We start from the raw sequence: 21,279 nt of genomic DNA on the forward strand, positions 1-21,279 counted from the left end.
GCACCTTGAAAACTAGCAAATCTTAGTGTGGCAAAAGCTTTTGTAGATCAGAGTCCGCTTCGTCCACTGTATGGCTTGTGATGCTCAATTGTCAGGAGGGTAGGGGCACAAAATGAATATGGAAAAGTTGGAATAAAATGGCAATGGAATGCTAAAGGATAATCTGTGGGTGATTCCAGAATGAATTCTCCTAGTACTAAATCACTGCTTTTCTGATATAAGCTACAATTGGAATTTCAATGGTCAGCAGTTTTTTTTGTGCATTTGCTATTTTCTGTTTGTACCTATGGAACTGATCATAGCTGTGTGGGCAGCAAAGGGCAGTTCCTTCTCTCCCTACTGCTCTACCTCCCCTCTTTCTTCCCTCATGCTCTCCCTAGCTTTCAGAGAAGGGGTCCATAGATGTCTGATACCTGGGAATTTGAAGAAAAAGGCAGCAGTCCTTAAGAGACCCAAAATAAGCCCTGAAGGTAAAGAGGAGTAATGTATGAATGAAAACAGGGTTCTTGAAGAGGATGGATAAGAAAAAAATATATCCCTGAATCACGTGGCAAAATAATGCAGAAGATGATTCTGAATATACCATTTTAACAAAGACACACAGTTAATACCAGCCGTTCTCTGAGAGGAACCCATTTATTATGTGAATCTCACTGTGTGCTTCTCCTTATCATGGAGCTTCCAGATCACCGGAGGTCTAAGTGAGCAGGAGTCTTGTTTGTTCCAGCCTCTGAATAGTTTTCTTCCCAAGACTGCTGGGATAATAGAAGCCTGTGGAGCAGAGGTAGGAAGCTCTTTTTAGTCTAACTACACCACTAGTTTTAAAGTGGCTGGTGGGAAGGGAACCAAGCACGTATATTCTTCTTTCTCCCCTTCCCTGCCTTTCACCATCTCAGAGACAGTTTGCACATTAATTTAATTGCAGAGCACCCATAAGCAGAACACTTTGAGTTTCCAACACTGAGCTCCGTGGGACTGGAACTGCCATTTCTCATCCCAACTGGGTTTCAAGGAAACCACTGTGGTATCTTGTATCACCTTCAAGGGCAGTCCTTTCCAAGGACATAATCAAAGAGGTTCAGACACTACCTATTATATATACGGGGGAAATTGTGGCTCGCAGTATAGGAAGGATGTTCTGCCATCGTGACCGGTGCTTTCCCCATGAAGCTGCCTGCCAGCATTGGTATGGATGCTAAGGCTGCGTACATACAACATTTTCTTCTAGAATTATCAATTCCAGCTTCAGTATCTCAGTGGTTGCCATTAGTGGGACTGCTGTCTTGTAGGATGACTATGCATGGCAACTGGCCATAGCCTATTTAAACAATGCAAATGATAATTGAGGCTGAAACATTTAGACAGCAATCCTACATATGCTATGCACAACACTCTTTGGAAATAAGTTCATTTGAACTCAAGGGGGTTTGTGGCTGAGTAGACATGCATAGTAAACGTAAAGGGACCCCTGATCGTTAGGTCCAGTCGCGGACGACTCTGGGGTTGCGGCGCTCATCTCGCTTTATTGGCCGAGGGAGCCGGCGTACAGCTTCCGGGTCATGTGGCCAGCATGACTAAGCCGCTTAGCCATCATTATTGGGTTGGAGTAAACCATTGTGACCCTTTAGACCTATCTAAAAGGTGCTTGTTTATTGGACAGCACCTTCTTTTGTAAGTTTTGAAATTACTTTGAATATACTGTATAGGTATTTGCAGGGCTTTTTCCCCAGCTGGAACTCATTGGAACTCAGTTGGTTACCATTGTCATTATAAGAGAACATGGTGAGTTCCAGCATCTTTTAGCCCTAGAAAAATAGCACTTTGTTTGCAAACAAACAAAATATCCTTGATGTCATTAACTGGCAGTACAACGGGGAGGTGGAAGAAGATCCTGGGTGTGGGTGTGACTGGGGTTGGAGAAGGAGAGGCTGGTGTAGAAAGTACACACCGGACACCCACTGTTCGTTATTTGAATCTGTCTCTTATGTAAATCCTGTGTAGTATGAGTAAGAAAGATGTTATACAGCCCAAACATTGATTGTGAATCCGGTCCCTCTGCTGCAGTATCCCTGGGAATATATTTACCAAGCCAGTGGTGGCATCTCCTTATGTGATGGGTTAACTGGGATTATTTTCCCGGCACTTGCCTAGAGCAAAGAAAAATATATTCAAGTTGAATATCCCTTCTTCCTATGGTTTGATGGGGCCAGAGCCTCCTGGGGCAAAGGTACAGCTTCCACCTGTGTTTTAATCTTGGCACATCTGAGTTTACAGATTAAACACTGGAGGGTGCCCAGCTGGCTGACATGGACAAAGGGGCCACCCACAACTCCTTAACTTTATTTGGAGTGCAGCAAGCCTAGCATTACGCTGTGTACAGCCTTTTGTGTTTTGGCAAGGAAGCTGGATTGGGGGAGGGTGAAGGCAAGGGGAATCAGGAAGACGAAAAGGAAGCAGGGCGATCGAAAAGATGCTTTCACTTTGCAGACGGTTCTCCGTGATTACAAAACTAGTACTTAAAACCATTTGTACAGCGTTTTGACAAAGAGAGAGGGAGAGATTTATATTGTTTATTGGGGTCTTTGATAGAAACTGAAACTGAGGTTGTTATAAGAACTCTGGAAATAGTAAGCAATTAAAACGAGACAGCTGTTACTCAAGTCTTTTCCAGTCTCCCAGGAACCCAGCTCATATTGCAGCCTGAGTGCATGCTGCTTTTCATTGGCTCCAGGCCACTGTTTATGTCACAGCCAAACGGGCCTCAATTTTAGTTTGGCCTGAAGGAGAGTAAGGGGAAAAAATTCTGATACTTGGACAGTATTTTAGAAGCGCTGAGCCACAGTGCTTCAGATGTAAAAGGCACCCCTCCCAGAAGTGGTTCAGTTTTGAAGAGGACACTCCTCTGTTTGCAAGTCTGCCTGGTCCAAGTCCAATTGAAAGATAAAAGTTCCCTAAGCAGGAGGAGGAGCAGCTCTGAAGTTGCCTATCAACAGTTAGGACTTGGGCAGCAGACTGAGGCCACAGTTGCACCCAGGGCTGGCCCAAGACATTTTGGCACCTCAGGCAAACCACAAGATGGAGCTTCCCCTGCCAGGGAAGAAGGGGTGAATGAAGATCTACATTGGGAACAAAGGAATAAATACCTACATTGGGGAAAAGGGGGAGGGGAATCAAATCAAACCTTACCCAACAGTTGAAGTGGGAATCAAAGGCTGTTGCAGGGTGTGGGTGGGTGTGCTGGGAATGACACTAGGTGGGTGCAGAGTCCAAGAGACCCCAGAGATTACCATGTCCTCCTTAGGAGTAGGAGGAAACCAGCAGCACTTTCTATATACCAAGAGGCCACTGTAGAAGCGGCATGGGGGAGCTGCCAAGGAGGCAGCAGGTCTGGCCTCTGAGGGACGTGCTGTGGCCATCATTGCTACTGTGGTCATGGAGATGGCAGAAGGCGATGCATTCTGTGGCGGCTGGAATTGCTGCCCCCCTGGGGCAAGCTTGCATTGCCTCATGGGTGTGCCAAGCATGTTCACAGAAGAACCATATTCACAGAAGAAGACCTTGCTAGATCAGGCCAATGGCCTATCTTGACCACAGTAGTCACCCAGATGCCTGTGGGAAACCTGCAAGCAGGACTTGAGCATGACAGCACTCACTCTACCTGTGGTTTCCAGCAACTACATTGCTGCCTCTGACCATGAAGCTAGTAGCCTTTGTTAGCCTCATCCTCCATGAATTTGTCTAATCCTCTTTTAAAGCCATTCAAGCTGATGGCCAACGCTGCCTCGTGTGAGAGCAAGTTCCATAGTTTACTATGCGCTGTGTGAAGAAGTACTTTCATTTATCTCAACTGAATCGCTGTGTCAAAGTCATGCTGAGGGCAGTGCATGGCTCACAAATGTTTGCCTCTGCCTTCTAAGGTACAGGGATCCCCATGGGACTGCAGTCATCAACATACTTGGTCAATTTACTTGGGTAGTTTTTAGATGAAGCGATGGACAATTTTGACACTTGGGTCATGTCCCCAGAACGAGTTATATAACCAACTGTGAGAAGAAACTTTGCACAGTTGAAGATCTTGCCCTTGGCAAAAAATATCAGCTGAAACTGATATTTATTTTGTGAAAGGAAGGAAGGGAAATCTGCGAGTACTGCTGCCCACAAAACATGGCTGATGTTTGTGCAATACTCAGATTCCAATCAGGCCCAAAGAGTGGTGGTGATTTCATTTTATGGAAGAAAAAAATTAATCTGTCTAAGATCGCTTTGTCGTGAAGGGTAATTTCAAAGCTTTTGTATAAAACAGCACAGGACAAAGTAAGGGAGGGAAACAGACTGAAGAAACCCCTTAAGGGAGGAAGGGAGGATGAGTGTCTCTGTGCTAATGCATTTGATGAGCATTATCAGGAAACAACATGTAGCTCGAGTCCCATGAAAAGTAAAATAGCACCAAAAAAGGGGGGAGGGATTAAGTGAAAAGTGCTGAGCACATTACAGATACCATTACCATTCTGAGTGACGAAAAGTTCCTCAGAGACCAAGTTCTCTCAATGTGGTAATTTCCACGAATCTTCTTTCCAGCCTTTTTGCATTTGGAATATGGTCAAACCACAGTTGTTTCATTCTTCAGATCTGTTGGTCGGCAACTGCATTGGTTGGAGGACTAGGTTGCTAAGCCTGGAGCAGCAATCTTAGGTTACAGGTGGGATTGATGAAATCAAATTTGGTTGATTGGATCACTGCCCATGACCAGGATGGAGAGGCTCCAGCCTCTCAGATGTTGCTGAACTACAACTTCCATTACTACAGAAAGTTCCTCAGCCCTGCCCTTTTGATCTTTTCAAATAAACAATTATTCTAAAATGATCCATAGCCCACCCATAAATACAAGCCATCCAGCAGTCAGGTGCTCCCTTGCAGCCTTCAGCATCCAGGGTCCCTTACAAATGCTTTGGACTCCAACTCCCAGCATGCTCTGCTCAGTGGAGCTAATGGCAGCTGCAGTCCAGAAACATCTGGAGGGTAGCAGGTTAGTGAATAACAACTTTCTTTCAAAACAATGCACCAAACATTCTGCTTTCAAGTTCCAAAATGGAGACTGTTTGTCTTAACTGAAAACAGCTATCTTCTTGGAATTAAAACAAGTAATTAGAGGGCTGTTTTGAAATACTACTCTCTTTCTAAAAGAACAACAGCAGCAGCTGTAACTACTAGGACTGCCCATCACTATGTTTCACTGTGAAAGCCAGAAAAAAATGCCATCAAAAGGTGATGCGGCAAACTCCAAAGTAGAGCTGATTTGCTTTTTTTGCCTCTCCGAATAACAGAAGTTTTTACTAACCACTTAAAGAAACACTGAACAGGAAATATAAAAATAGTTATGCGAGAAGCTCTTTCCCTCTGAAAATATTATTTTAGCATACCTTGTGCATAGTGTAATAATTCCAAACGAAACATTGTTAAAAGTGCAAAAATAAGCAGGCTTGAAACATGCTATGGAGCATTTCAGGATGATTAATAGCTCAGGATTGAAAAAGTGAGTGACAAGACAGAGAGAGAATGAGAGTGAAGGATGGCATAAGGCAGCTGGGAGAGTGCGGGAGAATTTACAGCTGACTAGGGATGGACGAATCTGTCGGGTTTGGTTCTCCCAGTTCCTGATTCCACCCCTCCACCCCCCCACCCCCGGTCTTAAATTCAGTTCTCCATTCTGCAGCAATTAGAGATAATAAAAAAAAGATCCTCATGGAAATTCACCAGCATTTTGCTGTGAATTTCTCCTAGCTGACACATTTTTGCATGTTGTTTTGAAAATATATACATTTTAAAAGCAAGTTACTCTAATAATTTTAGAGTGTGTGTGTGTGTGTTATATTTATATACCTCCTTTCATCCAAAGATCATAGAGTGAGTTACAATATATACAACATATTTTATATATGCATATATGTTTGTATGTTTGTATAATTTTCACTAATATAGGAATACTTTAATATATGCATATTTGTACACCTTACTTGGCTGAAGTGACTGCATTGCAAAATTAAGATAAATGTTAATTTTGAATGTTATCTGTCTTTCTGTTGCATAGCGCTTCGGAAAGTGTTAAATTAGGGTGGTTTGCCTTTAAATGTGAACTTGAATTTAATTTCTCCACCATCCCTACACCTGACCAATCTGATTTATATGTTTGGAATTTTATTATTTGTTTCAAACATATTCCATTGTGCAGTGCTGCCCTTAATTCAGAATTGCTTCAGCTTTCACATATGATCATGGTTTCAGTGCAATCAATGCTATAGATTAGGAGATAAGGTGGTAGATAAGATTTGAGGGCTATTTCATACATTATGCAGGATAAACCTGGATTTACCTCCTAGTGTACACTCAGCGGGGAACTGTGGCTAATTCTGGTCCCCCAATGGGTTTGCTTATTTGATGCAAGTGTGTGAAAACATTAATCTTTGTCACATTCACACCTTACACTTTTAGGTGAAAACATATTGGGAGTACAGCTCTAAATAAAACAAAACAAGGAAGGCATGATATAAAACTGCAAAATAAACACTGTTTAATGCAAACGTGTGTAATGAAATCAAAATAGTTTTTAAAAAATGAAATAAAAAGTCACATCAGGAAGCTGCCGTTTTAAGGGTTTTTTTTGTCTCTTTTTGTTTCCTCAGGATGCTCCCTCCCCCAGCAAATTTACAGGTGTGTTTTCATCCCTGTAAATTTACCCTTGCATAGTTGGTGTTGGCATTCTAAATACTAAATGCGCACTAGGAGAGCAAAGAGTTTTAGGATGCCAGCGCCCTCATTCCTTTGCTCCAGTCCTCTGAGGCTGATTTTAATTTAAAAACAAATACAACAGAGACACACACTTGTATGTAATGTGTAGTTTGGCCAAAAGATTGGGCTTTTGTTAGTTTTGTAGGAACGCCATAGTTGAGAGGCACAGCTACCAAAAATATTGCTGTATGTATCCTTGCAGTCCTGATGGCATGTGAACAAGAAGGTGTTGTAAGACAATTGTAGGACTAAATTCTGTATTATTGTAAGCACGTAGCTCAGAGGCCTGGTGAAAAAGAAATGTTTTTGCCTGGTGCATAAAGGCATGTCATGATGGCACCAGGTGAGCCTTCCTGGAGAGAGCCCTGGAGAGAGCATCTGGAGGTCTACATGTTTTTATCCATCCCCTAGGGATATCAAGTTATGAGATGTGGATACAATGGTGTCTCCCCTATCCCCTCCATTTTCCTGATTACAGATCCCTTTTCATATACTGTATATGTATTTGCCCACCAGTTGATGTTTTATCTGAACAGTGTTTACAAGGTGTTGATTAATAACTAGATCCTCATAAACAGGAAAGACAGAACCCTTAAAATAAATCCCCTGCTTTGCTTTTTAGAGAAAACCAACAAAATAAGAGAACTAAATAATCAGTGCCATTAGTTATTTTGATCAGATTGGAATCTTAAATGCCGAAACAGTAAGAATCTCTGTATAGCACAGTGTAGCAGAATATTGACAGTGTAACTATCTCCATAGCTTTCTACAGCATTACTGTCCAGGTAATTATTTTGAAATGTTAGGTTCTAACAATTTATTATGAGGCCTACGTTATGTGATGTTTTATAATAATGTTTTGAACAGGGAGACCCGAAAGACAAATAATTTTTTTAGTAATTCACTCAGATTTGGATGTTTTCATTACCTCACAAATGGGTAACCTAATTTGTATCAAAAAGGCCCATCGTAGTGATATCCTGGCTGAATTATTTTATCCAATGCCTGACACTTTGCTATTGATCCTTCTGTTGTGCCATATGCTACTCATGGTACAACTTGCGTTAGCGACAAAACGTGCTTTGTGACAAGTACAACATTAACAATATGTGGTGATATCATGCATGGCATGGCTGTTGCCTGGCTTTGGCTCATGGGGAGAGAAAGGGCTTTTGCAGTGCAAAGCTGCCAGGAATGATTGCCAGTGCAAGAGTTTTCCATAACTGCTTCCATAACTGTTCCTTGACTGTAATTAGAGCAAAATGTACAATTAGTGCTGCAGTTACAATCTTTGTTTACTGCTTAAAAAGCAAAGCAAAACTCTCCTGTTAACAGAATTTCCTTTGTAGTGGCATGAAGCTAAGGTTTGTTGCACAAAACCAGCACAAAAAAACCATTGGCACAAGTTTGGGGAGATAGGACAATCCTACGTTATGAATGTTATTATAAGTTGTTTCGGTGGGATTGCTTGACCACAATTGTCCATGCATTGGTAATTTCACACTGGACGACTGCAATGCCCTCCATGTGGGGTTATGTTTGAGGTTGGTTTGCAGGTTGTAGGTGGTGCAGAACACAGTCAGCAGGTTCCCTGTGGGGACAAGCTACTGACAGTATATAACACTTTGCTTGTGGGATTTGCACTGGCAATCTGCTACTGGGTCAAGTTTGAAGTGTTACTACTAACATATGAGACCCTATACAGCCCAGGATCAGTGTACTTGAGAGATGGCCTGATTCCTTATGCTATATATACTCAGCAAGTCACTCCAGTCTGTAGGACAGCTTCTCCTTCATTTCCCTATTGCTGTATGTTTTTTGATAATGACAGATATTCTCTCTATCACACTGAACTGTCGGGCAAGTGATAAAATCATAGAGATGGAAGGACCTTAGAAGTCATCTACCCTGCACAAAGAAACAGAAAGTGGGTTTGTAGGAGGAGGAAAACAAATTGATGTATTTTGATGTAACACTAAACCATAGTGTTACATGAATGAGATACACTGGTACCTCAGGTTACATATGCTTCAGGTAACATATGCTTCAGGTTACAGACTCTGCTAACCCAGAAATAGTGGTTCAGGTTAAGAACTTTGCTTCAGGATGAGAACAGAAATCGTGCTCTGGCGGTGCGGTGGCAGCAGGAGGCCCCATTAGCTAAAGTGGTGCTTCAGGTTAAGAACAGTTTCAGGTTAAGAACAGGCCTCTGGAACGAATTAAGTACTTAACCCGAGGTACCACTGTACAGGCTTATGTGATCTTTAACTTATCTGAAACAGCTGTGAGGAGATTACTGGAAACATTTGCTTCTAGTTTAAATTAATTGCAATTTGTTATTTCATCCAAAATGGAACAAACTATAGTAAGTTTAAATGATGGTTTATCTAAACAAGCCAAGTTCAAACCGTGGTTTCTGATCTTAACTTGTTTGAATATATACCATATTTAAAATTAACTACATTTCCTAGTTTGGATGAAACGATTGACTGTGACTAGATTAAAATGGAAACAGATGCTTCTAATCTGCAGCCAGTTGAGGGAGGAGAGCAGGCTTGTGTATGTAACACTAAACTATGGTTTAGTCACTATGGTGCTACATCCAATGCAGGTCAATATTTTATGGTAACATATTGGAGAAAATGAGAGCAAGGCACTTGAAATGAATAATGGTAGGAGCAAAAGGATATTGGAAGTTAACAAACGCTGCTAGTAGAATTTTAGATGCTTTCGTTCAGAACCATATGTTCCACATCAGATTTTCTTTCTTTGAAGCATTATCACTGATCATGCTTCTTGTAATCAACCAAGAATCAGGAAAAATGTGACTTCCTGATGCAGTATCTTCTTTTTATTGATCCCTGTTGTATTTTATATTTCTCTAGTTGGCTTTTCTAGCCTAGAACATTTCTGAAATGACATGCCTCACTGGGATAAGTGCAAAATGCCTTGAGGACCACAGTTTCTAATCCTTAACATAATTTTCAAGACAATCCAATTGTATATTAGCTCTGAAGGAAACCCCAGTATGTTCAATGGGGTTTACTCCTAGGATTTATTTAAGACATTTGTAGGTTGCCCTTCAATTTGTCAAAACTTCCAAGGCAGCTGACAACAAAATAAGACAATATCAACTGCACATTAGAATTGAAGGCACAGTGGTAGGAGATAAGTTGTTGGCATAAAGGTTCTCCTCATGATTTTAACTTGCTCCATATTTCATCTTAATGGCAAGGGAAAAAAACCTTTAAGAGAATAATTATGTTGTGAACTGAGAATGGCTGAGAGAAATTTCTCCTTGCCCCCTTGTGGTCAAATGGTTTTTTAAAAAAAAAAAATACTGCAAATATCCATGAATCTTACATGAAAACAGTTGTGAAATTTAAGGTTTGATTACTTTAAAAGCTGGAAATGTAGGTGGGTGAAATGAGTACTCTAGTTCAGAACCAGCTCCTGCTTTAAGCAAAGATCAGTCTTGTGGGGGCCATTTTCTGTTGGTGGGCATTGGTGGGTTGAGCTTGTCGTGGTGGAAGGCAACAGGAACATCAGGTAACTGGAGGCTGCTGTTATAATTTCCCACAATGCTCCAAAGTGATACCATGTCTGAGGCATTGTGGAAAATGAAAGTGTCAGCTAGGCACAGATGTTTGCTGCTGTTTGGAACACCAGGCCAATGTGTTTGTTTAAAGGAGGCCCAGGACAGGCAGCAGTGATGGTTCCTTCTGTGACACTGGGGCCTTGGCAGTTGTCCAAGGATGTCAGGAGCTGATACCAGGCCTGCTCTAACTAGGCTTGGTATCAGCTCCTTAGACAGGTAGAAGCAACAGTCTTTTGGCTGAGGTATTATCGCATTATTATGGGATTATGTTGGCCATTTGGGTGGGATTTAAGTCTAGGCTCTTCGCAGGCAATTATTTTAAATTAATAGAATGACTAGCTCTTACCTACCTGTTTGGGTAAACGAACACCTTATTTGTGTGCTATTATTTAAGTCCCAGACTTCAAACAATCTGTTCTGTAGTATGTAGATTGTAGTCTAGAACAGTTGTCTTCAAAATGTGTTGGGTGACCTTGAACTTCTGCCAGCAATTCCTTCGTTAGAAGTCAGCATTGGTACATTGTGGACAAGCTTCCCTGAAAGACAGCTTACCCTCATTACCAATCTTCCTGTCAAGTCTGAACTATCTGCAGTTCTCGGAGGGGAGCAGAGAGTCACATGCAGAGATATGCACAGAACCACATTAGAGTTAGGAAGAGCTTGCTACTCAAGCAAGGTCTCAGCCTCAACAGGAAGCCTTTTATAGCCCTTCCAGTCCAGGAAGAGGGCAATAGCTAGTTTGGATGGGTGACCCAGGCACCTCCTGAGACTTCTACTACTATAGTTGTGTTCTATGAAATATTTTCATGGGGCAATGATGAGACCCAACTGTCCTGCCTCTTGGTAATCAGCATGAACAGTGCACGCCATAGAACTTGTTTAAGAATGCTCAGAGGTGACCAAGTTTTTGATTACTCATCCTTAAGAGATCTGATTATACAATAACTGTAAACAGGAGTTGCCTGTCTGCTAGGCTCTCCAGAATTGCTCAAACTATTTGGACGCAAAAGGTGCCATCAAAAAGAAAACTAAGCGCCATGTAGATTGCACTTTTAGGATTTATTTCACATAGGTTGCCAGCGGAATTCATAATGAAGTTTGCCCATTGTCTCTCAATAGCCAGCAGCATGGCCCAACATAGTTTCCAACATAAGAGGTTGTTATGGGATATTATTATTACTATTAAGTGTGATTTAACCGACAATATTTTTAAAAGCAAGTATTCATTGATGGATATTTATCTTTACCACAAAAGTTTAGAATGCGATGGTAATATAATGGCTTAATAATTGAAATTCAAAGCTATTTCTGTTGCAAATATTGTGTTGATAACATTATAATACAGATTCAAAAGATATATTGTCTCCCTTTAACTGAGCTTTGTCAGATTCAGATAGTCTTATGATTACTCATCGTTACATAGCAAATGGATGTAATGAAAAGCTATCACGGGAGGATGTGAATTGGATCAGAATCTTTTCTTCCTGTGAGTGGAAAAGTAGCATAGGAAAGACAATTTGGAGTGTGGGGAAAATCGCAGAGGGCAAAGATTTAAGATCACACATACACCAACACTCCCGTGGCAGACTTCAAAGCTGATGTGACTGCTTTTCATAAAATACACTTTAAGAAATGCAGGGGAGACCGCAGTATTAATTCTAATGGGCTTTTACTGCAGAACATCATACTGGTTATATTTAAAACACTGGATTTAGACTGTACCAGCCCAATTAGATATTTAATACATCAAACAAAACAAAAACCAGTTTCTACAGATGTATCTTTGGTTAGATCCTACTTCTAAAGTATGTATGAAATGATGGCCCATCCCACTCCACAACTTTATGGATCAATAACTCCTGATAAAATAAGGGAAGTGAGTGGTGATTGAAAAGCCATAAGGCACAGTTTGGTCTATTAATTTTTAGATTGTGGGCAGAACCTGCTTTTATTGTACCATGCACTAGTAATTGTTGGTAATAACAACAAGAAGAGCAATCACAATTAGGTGCTTTATGGCTATGAACACTGCACCACACAATCCATTCTTGGTTTTGTCTGGATATCTGGCAGCCTTTTAAAATACGTATTTAGCATTCATGTAGTGAAGCCTGACAGTGATTAAGCACCACCTGAGAATGAGTTTTAGCTGATAAGAATTGATTTACTAATTTTTGTTGAGGTAGATTTACAGTAGTGTTTGGAGCTTTATACTCATTTTAAATTCCTTTGAGAAGATAAAAGTGTGGCTAAATATTTATATTTGAGGTTATGGAACTCCAACACAAATGACATTGATGTCCTCATTTAGGTGCAAGGTGAAAATGTTTTTGTCCCACTCTACACAAAGGAATTAAAAGTGAGCACATTTTCAGGGTAAGTCACAACAATTTAAAATACAGCATTAAAAACAGTTTAAAACAAATTAACAACCACAAGCTTAGTAACCGTTTGCAAAAAAGTGAAGGTGGGCAGAGCATTACTGACTTAACATGTCTAATATTATGCACATCTACACCGACAGATTGGTACTGTGACTGTGACGCAAAAGATCTTGGGGTCATAGCGGATAGTTCACTGACGGCATCAACTACAGGCGCTGCAGCTGCAAAAATGGCAAAATCAGTACTGTATTAACAATGATAAGGAAAGGGACTGAAAACAAATCAGCAATGATCATCCTAGTGACAGTTCCATTATGCAAAACGATTGTGTGGGCAGAAATAGGTCTCCTTTGTGTAACGTCATATGCTTTCCCAAAAATCTTCACGCTTTCCCAAAATCAGTTGGTGAATAGAGGCACTTGTTAAGCTTCATCTATGACAAATCCGTGAAAGCGACAAAGCTTGAATCATCATTTGTAATATAATTTCCTTCTCTCTCTCTCTCTCTGAGGCCTTTGCTGAATAATACAGTAAACTGCTGCTATATTCGAACGATTATCCCATTCGTATCCCCGCAGCAACCTAGGGAGTGTAGGACTAGCGGACCGAACCTAAGATCCACCCAGCGAGTTCCGTGTCTTGAGCTAATGTGTGAATCCACGCCTTCTTGACACGGCTCTTTTGCAGGCTCTCCTGTCACGCTGTCTGAAAAAGTTTCACAACAAGCGCGCGGGAGGCTTTTTTGTGGGCGCTTATGGGTGGCTGTGTGCCGTTGCGAAGGATCCTGTTTTGTTTATAGCGCGAGAGAGGCCTCGTTTCCCCTTGGATGTGGGGGCGGCTGGCAGCTGCCCTCCCCTCGCAGCCTCCCTCGGCCTGGCTGGAGGTTTCTTTTCTTCCAGGCCTTCCCAAAACACAAGCCTCCCGGCATCGGCCGGTTGCTAGGCGTCGTGACGACAGAGGTGCGGCGGGCGGCGATTGGCGGAGTCCCTGCTCTCCCCCTCCGTGGGATTCGCAGGGGGAGGGGCGGAACCGGCGCGGACGCTGGAGCATGCGCAGTGGGAGGCGAGCGTCCTGCCCGGCCACGTCTGCCGGGTCCTGCCGCAAGCGGCTGTGCGGAGGAGAGCCTGGCTGAGGAGGCCAGCTGCTCGGCCCCATGGGCTGCTCCACGCGACCCTCGGCGGGGCTGCGCCGGCGGCCCCTGCTGCTGCTCGCGCTCCTCCTGCTCGCGCAGCCCGCCTCGGCTTGGGAGAGCGGAGACTTGGAGCTCTTCGACCTGGTGGAGGAGGTCCCGCAAAACTTCTACGTCTTCCTGGGAGTTGAGCAGGTGAGGGGAGGCAGCGCCAGGAGGAGACCCCCCCCCGGGCGGGCGCGGGGTCCGGCGCGGCCCGCTGCTCCTGCTTCCCTTCCGGCTGGGCCCGGCTGCGACCTCCCCTGAAACCCGGGGCTCGGGCCCGGAGCGTTTGGGGCGGCCGAGAACCGGAACCAGAGGGTTCCTGAGCATATGCAGATAAACCTCTCGGGCGGCTGCTGCTGCTGCTGCTGCCTGGCTCTGCGTTTCTTGGGGGGAGGTTTGTGAAGCAGGTCTATAGTGTGAGTTATAAAGTTGTGTTCGTGTGTTTTAAAAGTATGCAGTGCTGCCTCTTCTACCTTTTGCAGCTTATTTGTTGCCCACTCACCACCGTTTCTCCCTGTGGCGAGGAAACCCAGCTTTCCCTTGACCTCTTCTTCTCTCTCTCCCATTTATTATCCTTTTTGATGTTTGGATATTTCCCATCGATACCTCTTCTAAAGGTGCAGTGTTCTGTGTTTGGATCCTGCAGGCTCCATTGTGCTCTTTCCTCCTTCCTTCCACCTTTATGTTAAAATGTGGTTGCCCCTTCTTATCTCACTTCTTTTCATCCTAAACCCCTGTAGGAGACTTCCCCTTTTCTTTCAAATCTAGGCCACCAAACCTGGAAACATCTTCTATTCTCCCCCCGCCCCACTGCTTTTATGGTAGTGGCCCTATTTCCCTTTTTTTGGAGACTTTTTTTGCACCCTAAACCTGTCCAGATTTATGAGTGAAAACTTACACGTTTCCCTTACGTTTGTGGAGGAAGCCATGTGATGCATGCTTATTTTCTTGCTATTTCCATCTAACATTCTGAAGAATGGGCTGCTCCCAATATTCTAATTGTCTGTTCATTAACATTGCCTTCAGAGGCCTGTCACTGTGTGTTTTGTCTGGTGGCAACTGGACATAGGAATGGTATCCCATCTTTAGAGTTGCCTTCTCAGAAAGGCCTGTCTGGCACCCTTCCTTTTAACATCTTAGCTGTGTGTTAAAAGTGATTTTCTTTACCTTTAGTTTTTAATCAACAACAAGATGTTGCTGCTGTGTTTGTGGCACTGATTTTATTGATACTTATTTTATTTGGTAGTTTTGCTGACGTTTTGGTTTACTTATAGTTGTTTATCTTGATTGTGTACTAACTTGTGAAGCCATTGGATTTAAAAGCAAGATATAAATGCCTTAAATAAATAAAGAAATGCATTGGATGTGCGGCTGCTATTGAGCAGCTACTAGGGAAACTTAAAAGGTTCTCTTAAGTTTGTATTAGGAAATAGTGTCCAGCTAAACAGTATTGTAAAAGATCAGGTTAACTATTCTGAAACAGATTTGAATGGATTTTACGTTTTGTTTTTTAAATAAAGACTGATGTAGCAGATCTGGCAGAACCTAGTCAGCAGGTGGCTCAGCTTATTTCTGCTCCTGATGTTTGGACAAGGAGTAGCTACTTTGCTTGAGGATCAAATTTTCCTTGAAGTTTGTGGTATAATTTCAATTTGAAACTGGCATAATTGAGACCTAAACCTAACTCTGAACCGAATCTAATCATCATGTTCAGTTCTGATTCAGACATTAATGTAAAATGATGAAATAACTGGTTCAGTTACTATGAACTTATGCTTTGCAGATTTATAACCAACCCTTCTTGCGGAGTAAGTCCAATGAGAGTGAATATAATGATGAATACCTAACTAGAGAACTTTTTATATATTTAAAACATGGTGGCGGATCCAAAGAACCATGTTTCTTCATCTGTCACTCCAACTGATCTTAAAAGGGATCTCCCCTGAACAGCATTTGTTGAAGCCTGAGAACTTGCAGTTGGAAGGGGAACTTGTAGAAGCCCACATAATTGCCAAAGTGCATGCTTGAGGATCATTGGATCTTGACTGTTTTCACACACAAATGCCACATCCTGTAGAATTCTATCAGTTATATTTTATCATTGCACAATCAGAATGAATTTCAGGAACCAAAATGCTTTTTCTGTGCAGCCTGAGCAGCAGCAGTGAACAGTTACTTATTGTCTCTGCCTACCCCACTCCACCATCCTGCTCACAGTTATGGAGAATATTTTTACGTTATGAATGGTCTGTGTCACCATTAAGAAAAAGAAGTAGGAATATGCCAGTATATTTGTGGACTGTCCCTGGATCAGGTGACTGTTCTTCTTTAAGTTCTCAAAGTCCTTGACCTACCTCAATGTTGTCATATGAACTAGCCGGATGTTTAACTGATAATCAATCACAGTTAGCCTGTCATTTAAAAAATAAGACTTTAGAGCTGTCTTGCCCAACAAGGTGCCATCTAGATGGTTTGTACTATAACTTCTGTCAGCTTTAGCCAATATTATCAATGGTCACCTATTTGGGGAGCTGTGGAACTTGTTGAGTGGCACTATTCTTATTCGTATTATCATTACTATTTACATTTAGTAAATTTGTATACCCCCTTCATCTGTAGATCTCAGGATGGTTCACAACATAAAATTACAACATGAAAACCAACCATAAAATAAATACGTAATAAAAAGATAATGGAAAACTAATTTCCCTCTCCCACAATACATTTAAGAGGGATTTAGTTGTTAATCAACCAAAGGCCTGGTTGAAGAGGAATGTTTTTGGCTGGCACCTAAAGGCATGCAATGAAGCCACCAGTTGAATCTCCCTGAGGAGAGCTTTCCACAAATGGGGAGTCAGTGCAAAAAAGGCCTGTTTCTGTGTTGCCACCCGCCGGACCTTTCATGGAGGAGGCACACGAAGAAGGCCCTCTCAAGTGTCTGAGTGGGTTCATATGGAAAGAGGTTGTCCTTTAGGTATTGCAGTCCTGAGCCATTTAAGGCTTTATAGGTCAAAACCAGCACTTTGAATTGGGCCTGGAAACTAATTGTCAGCCCGTGCAGTCAGGCCAGGATTGGTGTAATATGCTCAAACAATCTTGCCCCAGTGAACAACGTGGCCACCAAATTCTGCACCAGCTGAAGTTTCTGAACCATTTTATGAGGCATCCCTATGTATAACACTGTTGCAGTAATCTAACCTAGAGATTTAATCTAACCTAGAGATCACCAGAGCATAGACTATGGTAGCTGGCTTGTCCCTGTCCAGATATGAGTGCAGCTGTTCCACCAGCCAAAGCTGATGCAAGCTGAAATAGGTTGGGGAAGGCTGTTTTAAAGATTCCAATGCATACACAGGGCAAAATGCAACCAATTAGTGTAGTATGGTGATTCTAATTTGTGGGGAAGTGGGGGGGTCATCACAGTTCATTTCTGGATTAAATATGAAGAAAAATAGCCTTTCTCCATCACTGGTGGCATCATTGTGAAATCCATCACCATATGATGGCTGTGCCATTTTGCCTGTTTGATAATTTGGCTCTGGTCGAAAGAGCCTTGAACTCTGTCATCAGAAAAATAGTACAAGTATTATTGTCTGTTCCACAGTCTTTCCATGGACTACCTGAATCGAGCTCACAGATCATCAGTGGTTAACAGAACAAAGTATGAGATTAGGGATGAGGTACTACTTGCCCCAAGAGAGACTTGAGGCATATTGTTTGCCAGTGTGGTGTAGTGGTTAAGAGCAGTAGTCTTGTAATCTGGGGAACTGGGTTCGCGTCTCCGCTCTTCCACATGCAGCTGCTGGGCGACCTTGGGCCAGTCACACTTCTTTGAAGTCTCTCAGCCCCACTCACCTCACAGAGTGTTTGTTGTGGGGGAGGAAGGAAAAGGAGAATGTTAGCCGCTTTGAGACTCCAGAAGGGGAGTGAAAGGCAGGATATCAAATCCAAACTCTTCTTCTTCTTCTTTTTTATTCAGGAAGTAGCTGCTTGGCCTGGCCGTTCTAAGAACTGGATATTTCCCCTTCTAAGCTATGCGAATAAGGGCTGGCTCAGTTCTCAGTGGCTCCCATTCAGACTGGGACATGGTTGAGGGTGGAATAGAGGCATCTTTCACTCCAGACACAAGGTCATCCATCACCTGAGCAGCAGCATCTGAGTAAACCCATTTACTTTCTCTTATATAAATGAATGACTGCTCTTCATTCATAGGGGAGAAAAATAAAGTGCTGTGCTTGAGGACAAATCTTACCTAGTTTATGACCCTGTGGCTTGATGTGTCTTTCTGCACAGAAATATGCTGCACCTGTGGGTTCTTCAATATACAGGCCTCTTTCCCATGCATTCCATTGCTCATTATAATGACAAGCATTTCAGTAGAAACAAACAGATTGATCTAAATCCTATACTCACTCACTCTCTTTAAAAAATGCTTTATTTTAAACAAACTAATTTATTGTTAGCCCTTCTGCTAGAATATGAATAAATGGAGGATAATTGCTGCACCTTTAGAAAATTAACCTGTGAAGTAGTTCTGTTACCTGGATGTACATTTAAACTACGTGTGAGCTGAAATGCAACTTCTAAAACTTGACCAAGCACATTTTCTATATGAAGAATACAAAACAATAAAATCAGTCTGTTTTCAAGGACAATGCAGATGTTGTATTGTTTAGACCTGAATAACTTTTTCAGAACTTGATGATGACATCTGCTTGGTCTGTAGCTATAGCAACTCCTCAATGGCTTCTTTTCTAATTTTCACATAGAACTGACATTTTAATAGCTCATTCAGAGCACTTAATAACCTTATGACAAGAAGCCCCTAAACAGATCTGCAATAGATTAAAGAAAAATCTGTATATGGGACAGTAGTTTTTTAAAAATCCGCTTCATAACTGGAGGCTTAAAGATGATAGTTCTTCTTACCAGCATATGTAAAGTAATTTCTTAAACAGTTAATATATATTCTTTTCTTTTTTGCAATGGAAAAACACCGAGTTCTTATTGGAACTCAATCAACAGAAGTTCAAGCGGTTCTTGAGGATACTGAATAACCTTTAAGCAAACCTAGACATAAGTACCAATTAGTCATAACTTCCTTGGTCTCCAGCTGATGTTTACATTGTATGAAGTCTTAGCTCTCCTCCTTGAGGCATGGAGGAAGATCTTAAGTTTTGTTTTCCACATTCCACATTTGTGAAAATGTTCTGGCTAGCTCCCTGGTCTGTGCCAGTCCTAGTTCTTAGACATGTTGACCACTTCCATAGAAGAAGTTTTAAATTGCCTTGGAGCTCTGCTTTAGGATGTTTTTGTGAATGTCTGATAATTCTTAATGTGGAGGAGAGTCCTTTGTGAAGTGCACAATTTGAACTGAAAGAGTAAAAACAATGCAGCATTTTATCTGTAATTGAAAAAGTGTTCTGTTATATAACACAATGGTGGGAAGGGTGATTCCTGTTGAAGGAAGATTTAATTTTCTTTCTTTAAAAACCTTTCGTCATAGGCTATTTTGTGCAGAGCTATCACCTTTTGTATTTAGCTGTACATTTCTTGTTCTGGGTATACTGTCCCTGGTCATTTGACTTGGTTGACTTGGATAAGTGGTAGAGGCCAGATAGCGTGAACAAGGGAAGGGTTAGATTAAGCTCACTCTTCTACACCCATGTCCAAATGTGAAGTTGCCTAATATTTGGTGTGTAATCAATTGCTGCTTTTTGAGAATGTCAGTCTAGTAGACATTGTGAAGTACTCCTGTAAGCATGCTACTGATTTCATTTGATTCTAACATTTTGTCTGCCAAGATCTTTTGTTTCCCTTAGATCTGCTAGTGATCTTGCCAGTGTTTGGCCTTGTAGTGCAGATTTCGCTCTAGATGGGAAGGGGGTGGTGGTGGATAGTTTTGCTTGATCTCAGTTTTATCAGGCAGCTTTGTAGACCTGAGTAGGTTAACAGCTGCACATTCAACTTGTCCTTGTCCAATGACAGCATACACAGAATCAGTTGCCTTGTCTGCTCCTGACGACTCAACGTGTGTTCTCTCTCTGAGAAAGATATGACAAATCCAGGGAGATTTGTCATATCTTTCTTAAAGCACTAATGCTGGCTTGCTGTCAGTTCAAGGTAAGCATGACTTCCATTCTTTCCAAATCCTCCCTGCATCTTTCTGAATTATGCCCTACATGTCAGGGTCGCAGCCTAGGTGTAATCTTCTGACCTAGTGTGCCCTCTTTACCCATGGCTATTCCAGTGCCTTGTTCTGCTAGCTGCTACTGCAACTGATGCAAGCTTTGCTTTGTTCTCTGTAATGCAAAGCTTTATTGGCTTTCTAGCTTGATAGAGAAATATGTAGACTTGTGCGCATCATTATTCTTGCACTGCATGTCTGTCCATTGGTTGCAAAACCAAACACACACCTGCTTTTGCTAACCACAACATTGCTGGTTATATATTCTATATATGCTTAATAGTCTTTGGTGGGATTTGTAGCATCCAATGCCTGTGAATTCCTCCAATTAGCTGTGTGAAAGAACTACTGCTTTGGGGTTATGATGGAAAGCAATAGTGCACATGTGAGTGGTTGCCTAGTAACTGCCTGCATGATTAATTCCACCCTTGTGTGATTATGCCTCCCCTATCCTGTGGGCATGAAGCAGGCTCTAAACTGCGAAGTCACAGCCAGGGTGGCAACTCGGGAATGAGGCTTGCTTTTGTTGGCAATTTTTCCTGGGTCACCTTTAGTCTAAAAGTTGCGCTGTACTAATTATTAGCATAGGGAGAAGTTTATATTTCCTGTATTTTTCCACCTTTTTATGGCGTCTTGGATTATCTTTGTTTTAACTGGCCATTAGGATATAAAGTGGAGATCAGTGATATGGGGTAAATTAATTCCTTTTTCCTTTATATATTCTCCCCATGGAAACTTTTTCCATTTATCAAAATGCATTTTTAATAAAAAATAATGTCTATCATGAATGGATACTATATTTGTCAATTTGAAGGGTAATTTCAAACTTGTAATTCTGTTGCTCCAGAAGACTATTGCTAAGAAACAAGGTGAGAAATGGACTAATATCTGCCCCAGTTGGGAGAGGGAGGGAGTGGATTTACTTCATTTCTTCAGAACAGCTGATGAACCCAATTGCTGCATTTCTAAGAGGGTTCTGGGCATGCACACCTAAGTCAGCTACTGGATATGTCCTTAGTGAATTCTGCTATTCCAAAATTTCCACCAGGGTAAACTTGGCATTTTGTTCCTATCCATTTAACTGTTGAAGCCCTGATCTTAAGTGGCACAGGCAACTTTCTTTCTCTAGCTGTTGTGTTATCAAAACTAC

The 21,279-nt window shown here is 41.9% G+C and overlaps 1 protein-coding gene and 1 long non-coding RNA gene across 3 annotated transcripts in view; both read left to right on the forward strand.

The window, feature by feature from the left end:
* LOC308459305 overlaps nucleotides 1-1,445 on the forward strand; it is a 38,973-nt gene extending 37,528 nt beyond the window's left edge. Inside the window, exon 6 of one of the 2 annotated variants that reach the window (XR_013977971.1) lies at nucleotides 679-1,445. This is a non-coding gene — a long non-coding RNA (uncharacterized lncRNA). Of the gene's footprint in view, nucleotides 1-380; nucleotides 547-678 lie in introns of those variants that run through there. The other variant, XR_013977972.1, reaches the window with a different exon arrangement.
* Nucleotides 1,446-13,837: 12,392 nt separating this feature from the next.
* Nucleotides 13,838-21,279, forward strand: part of DNAJC1 (DnaJ heat shock protein family (Hsp40) member C1) — a 73,702-nt gene continuing 66,260 nt past the window's right edge. Inside the window, exon 1 of the mRNA XM_080974457.1 lies at nucleotides 13,838-14,092. Coding sequence (XP_080830583.1) covers nucleotides 13,922-14,092 — 171 coding nt within the window. The 5' untranslated portion in view covers nucleotides 13,838-13,921. The remainder of the gene's footprint in view (nucleotides 14,093-21,279) is intronic.

Source organism: Podarcis pityusensis (genome assembly GCF_964106645.2).
Source record: "Podarcis pityusensis genome assembly, chromosome: 12".
NCBI lineage: Eukaryota > Metazoa > Chordata > Lepidosauria > Squamata > Lacertidae > Podarcis > Podarcis pityusensis.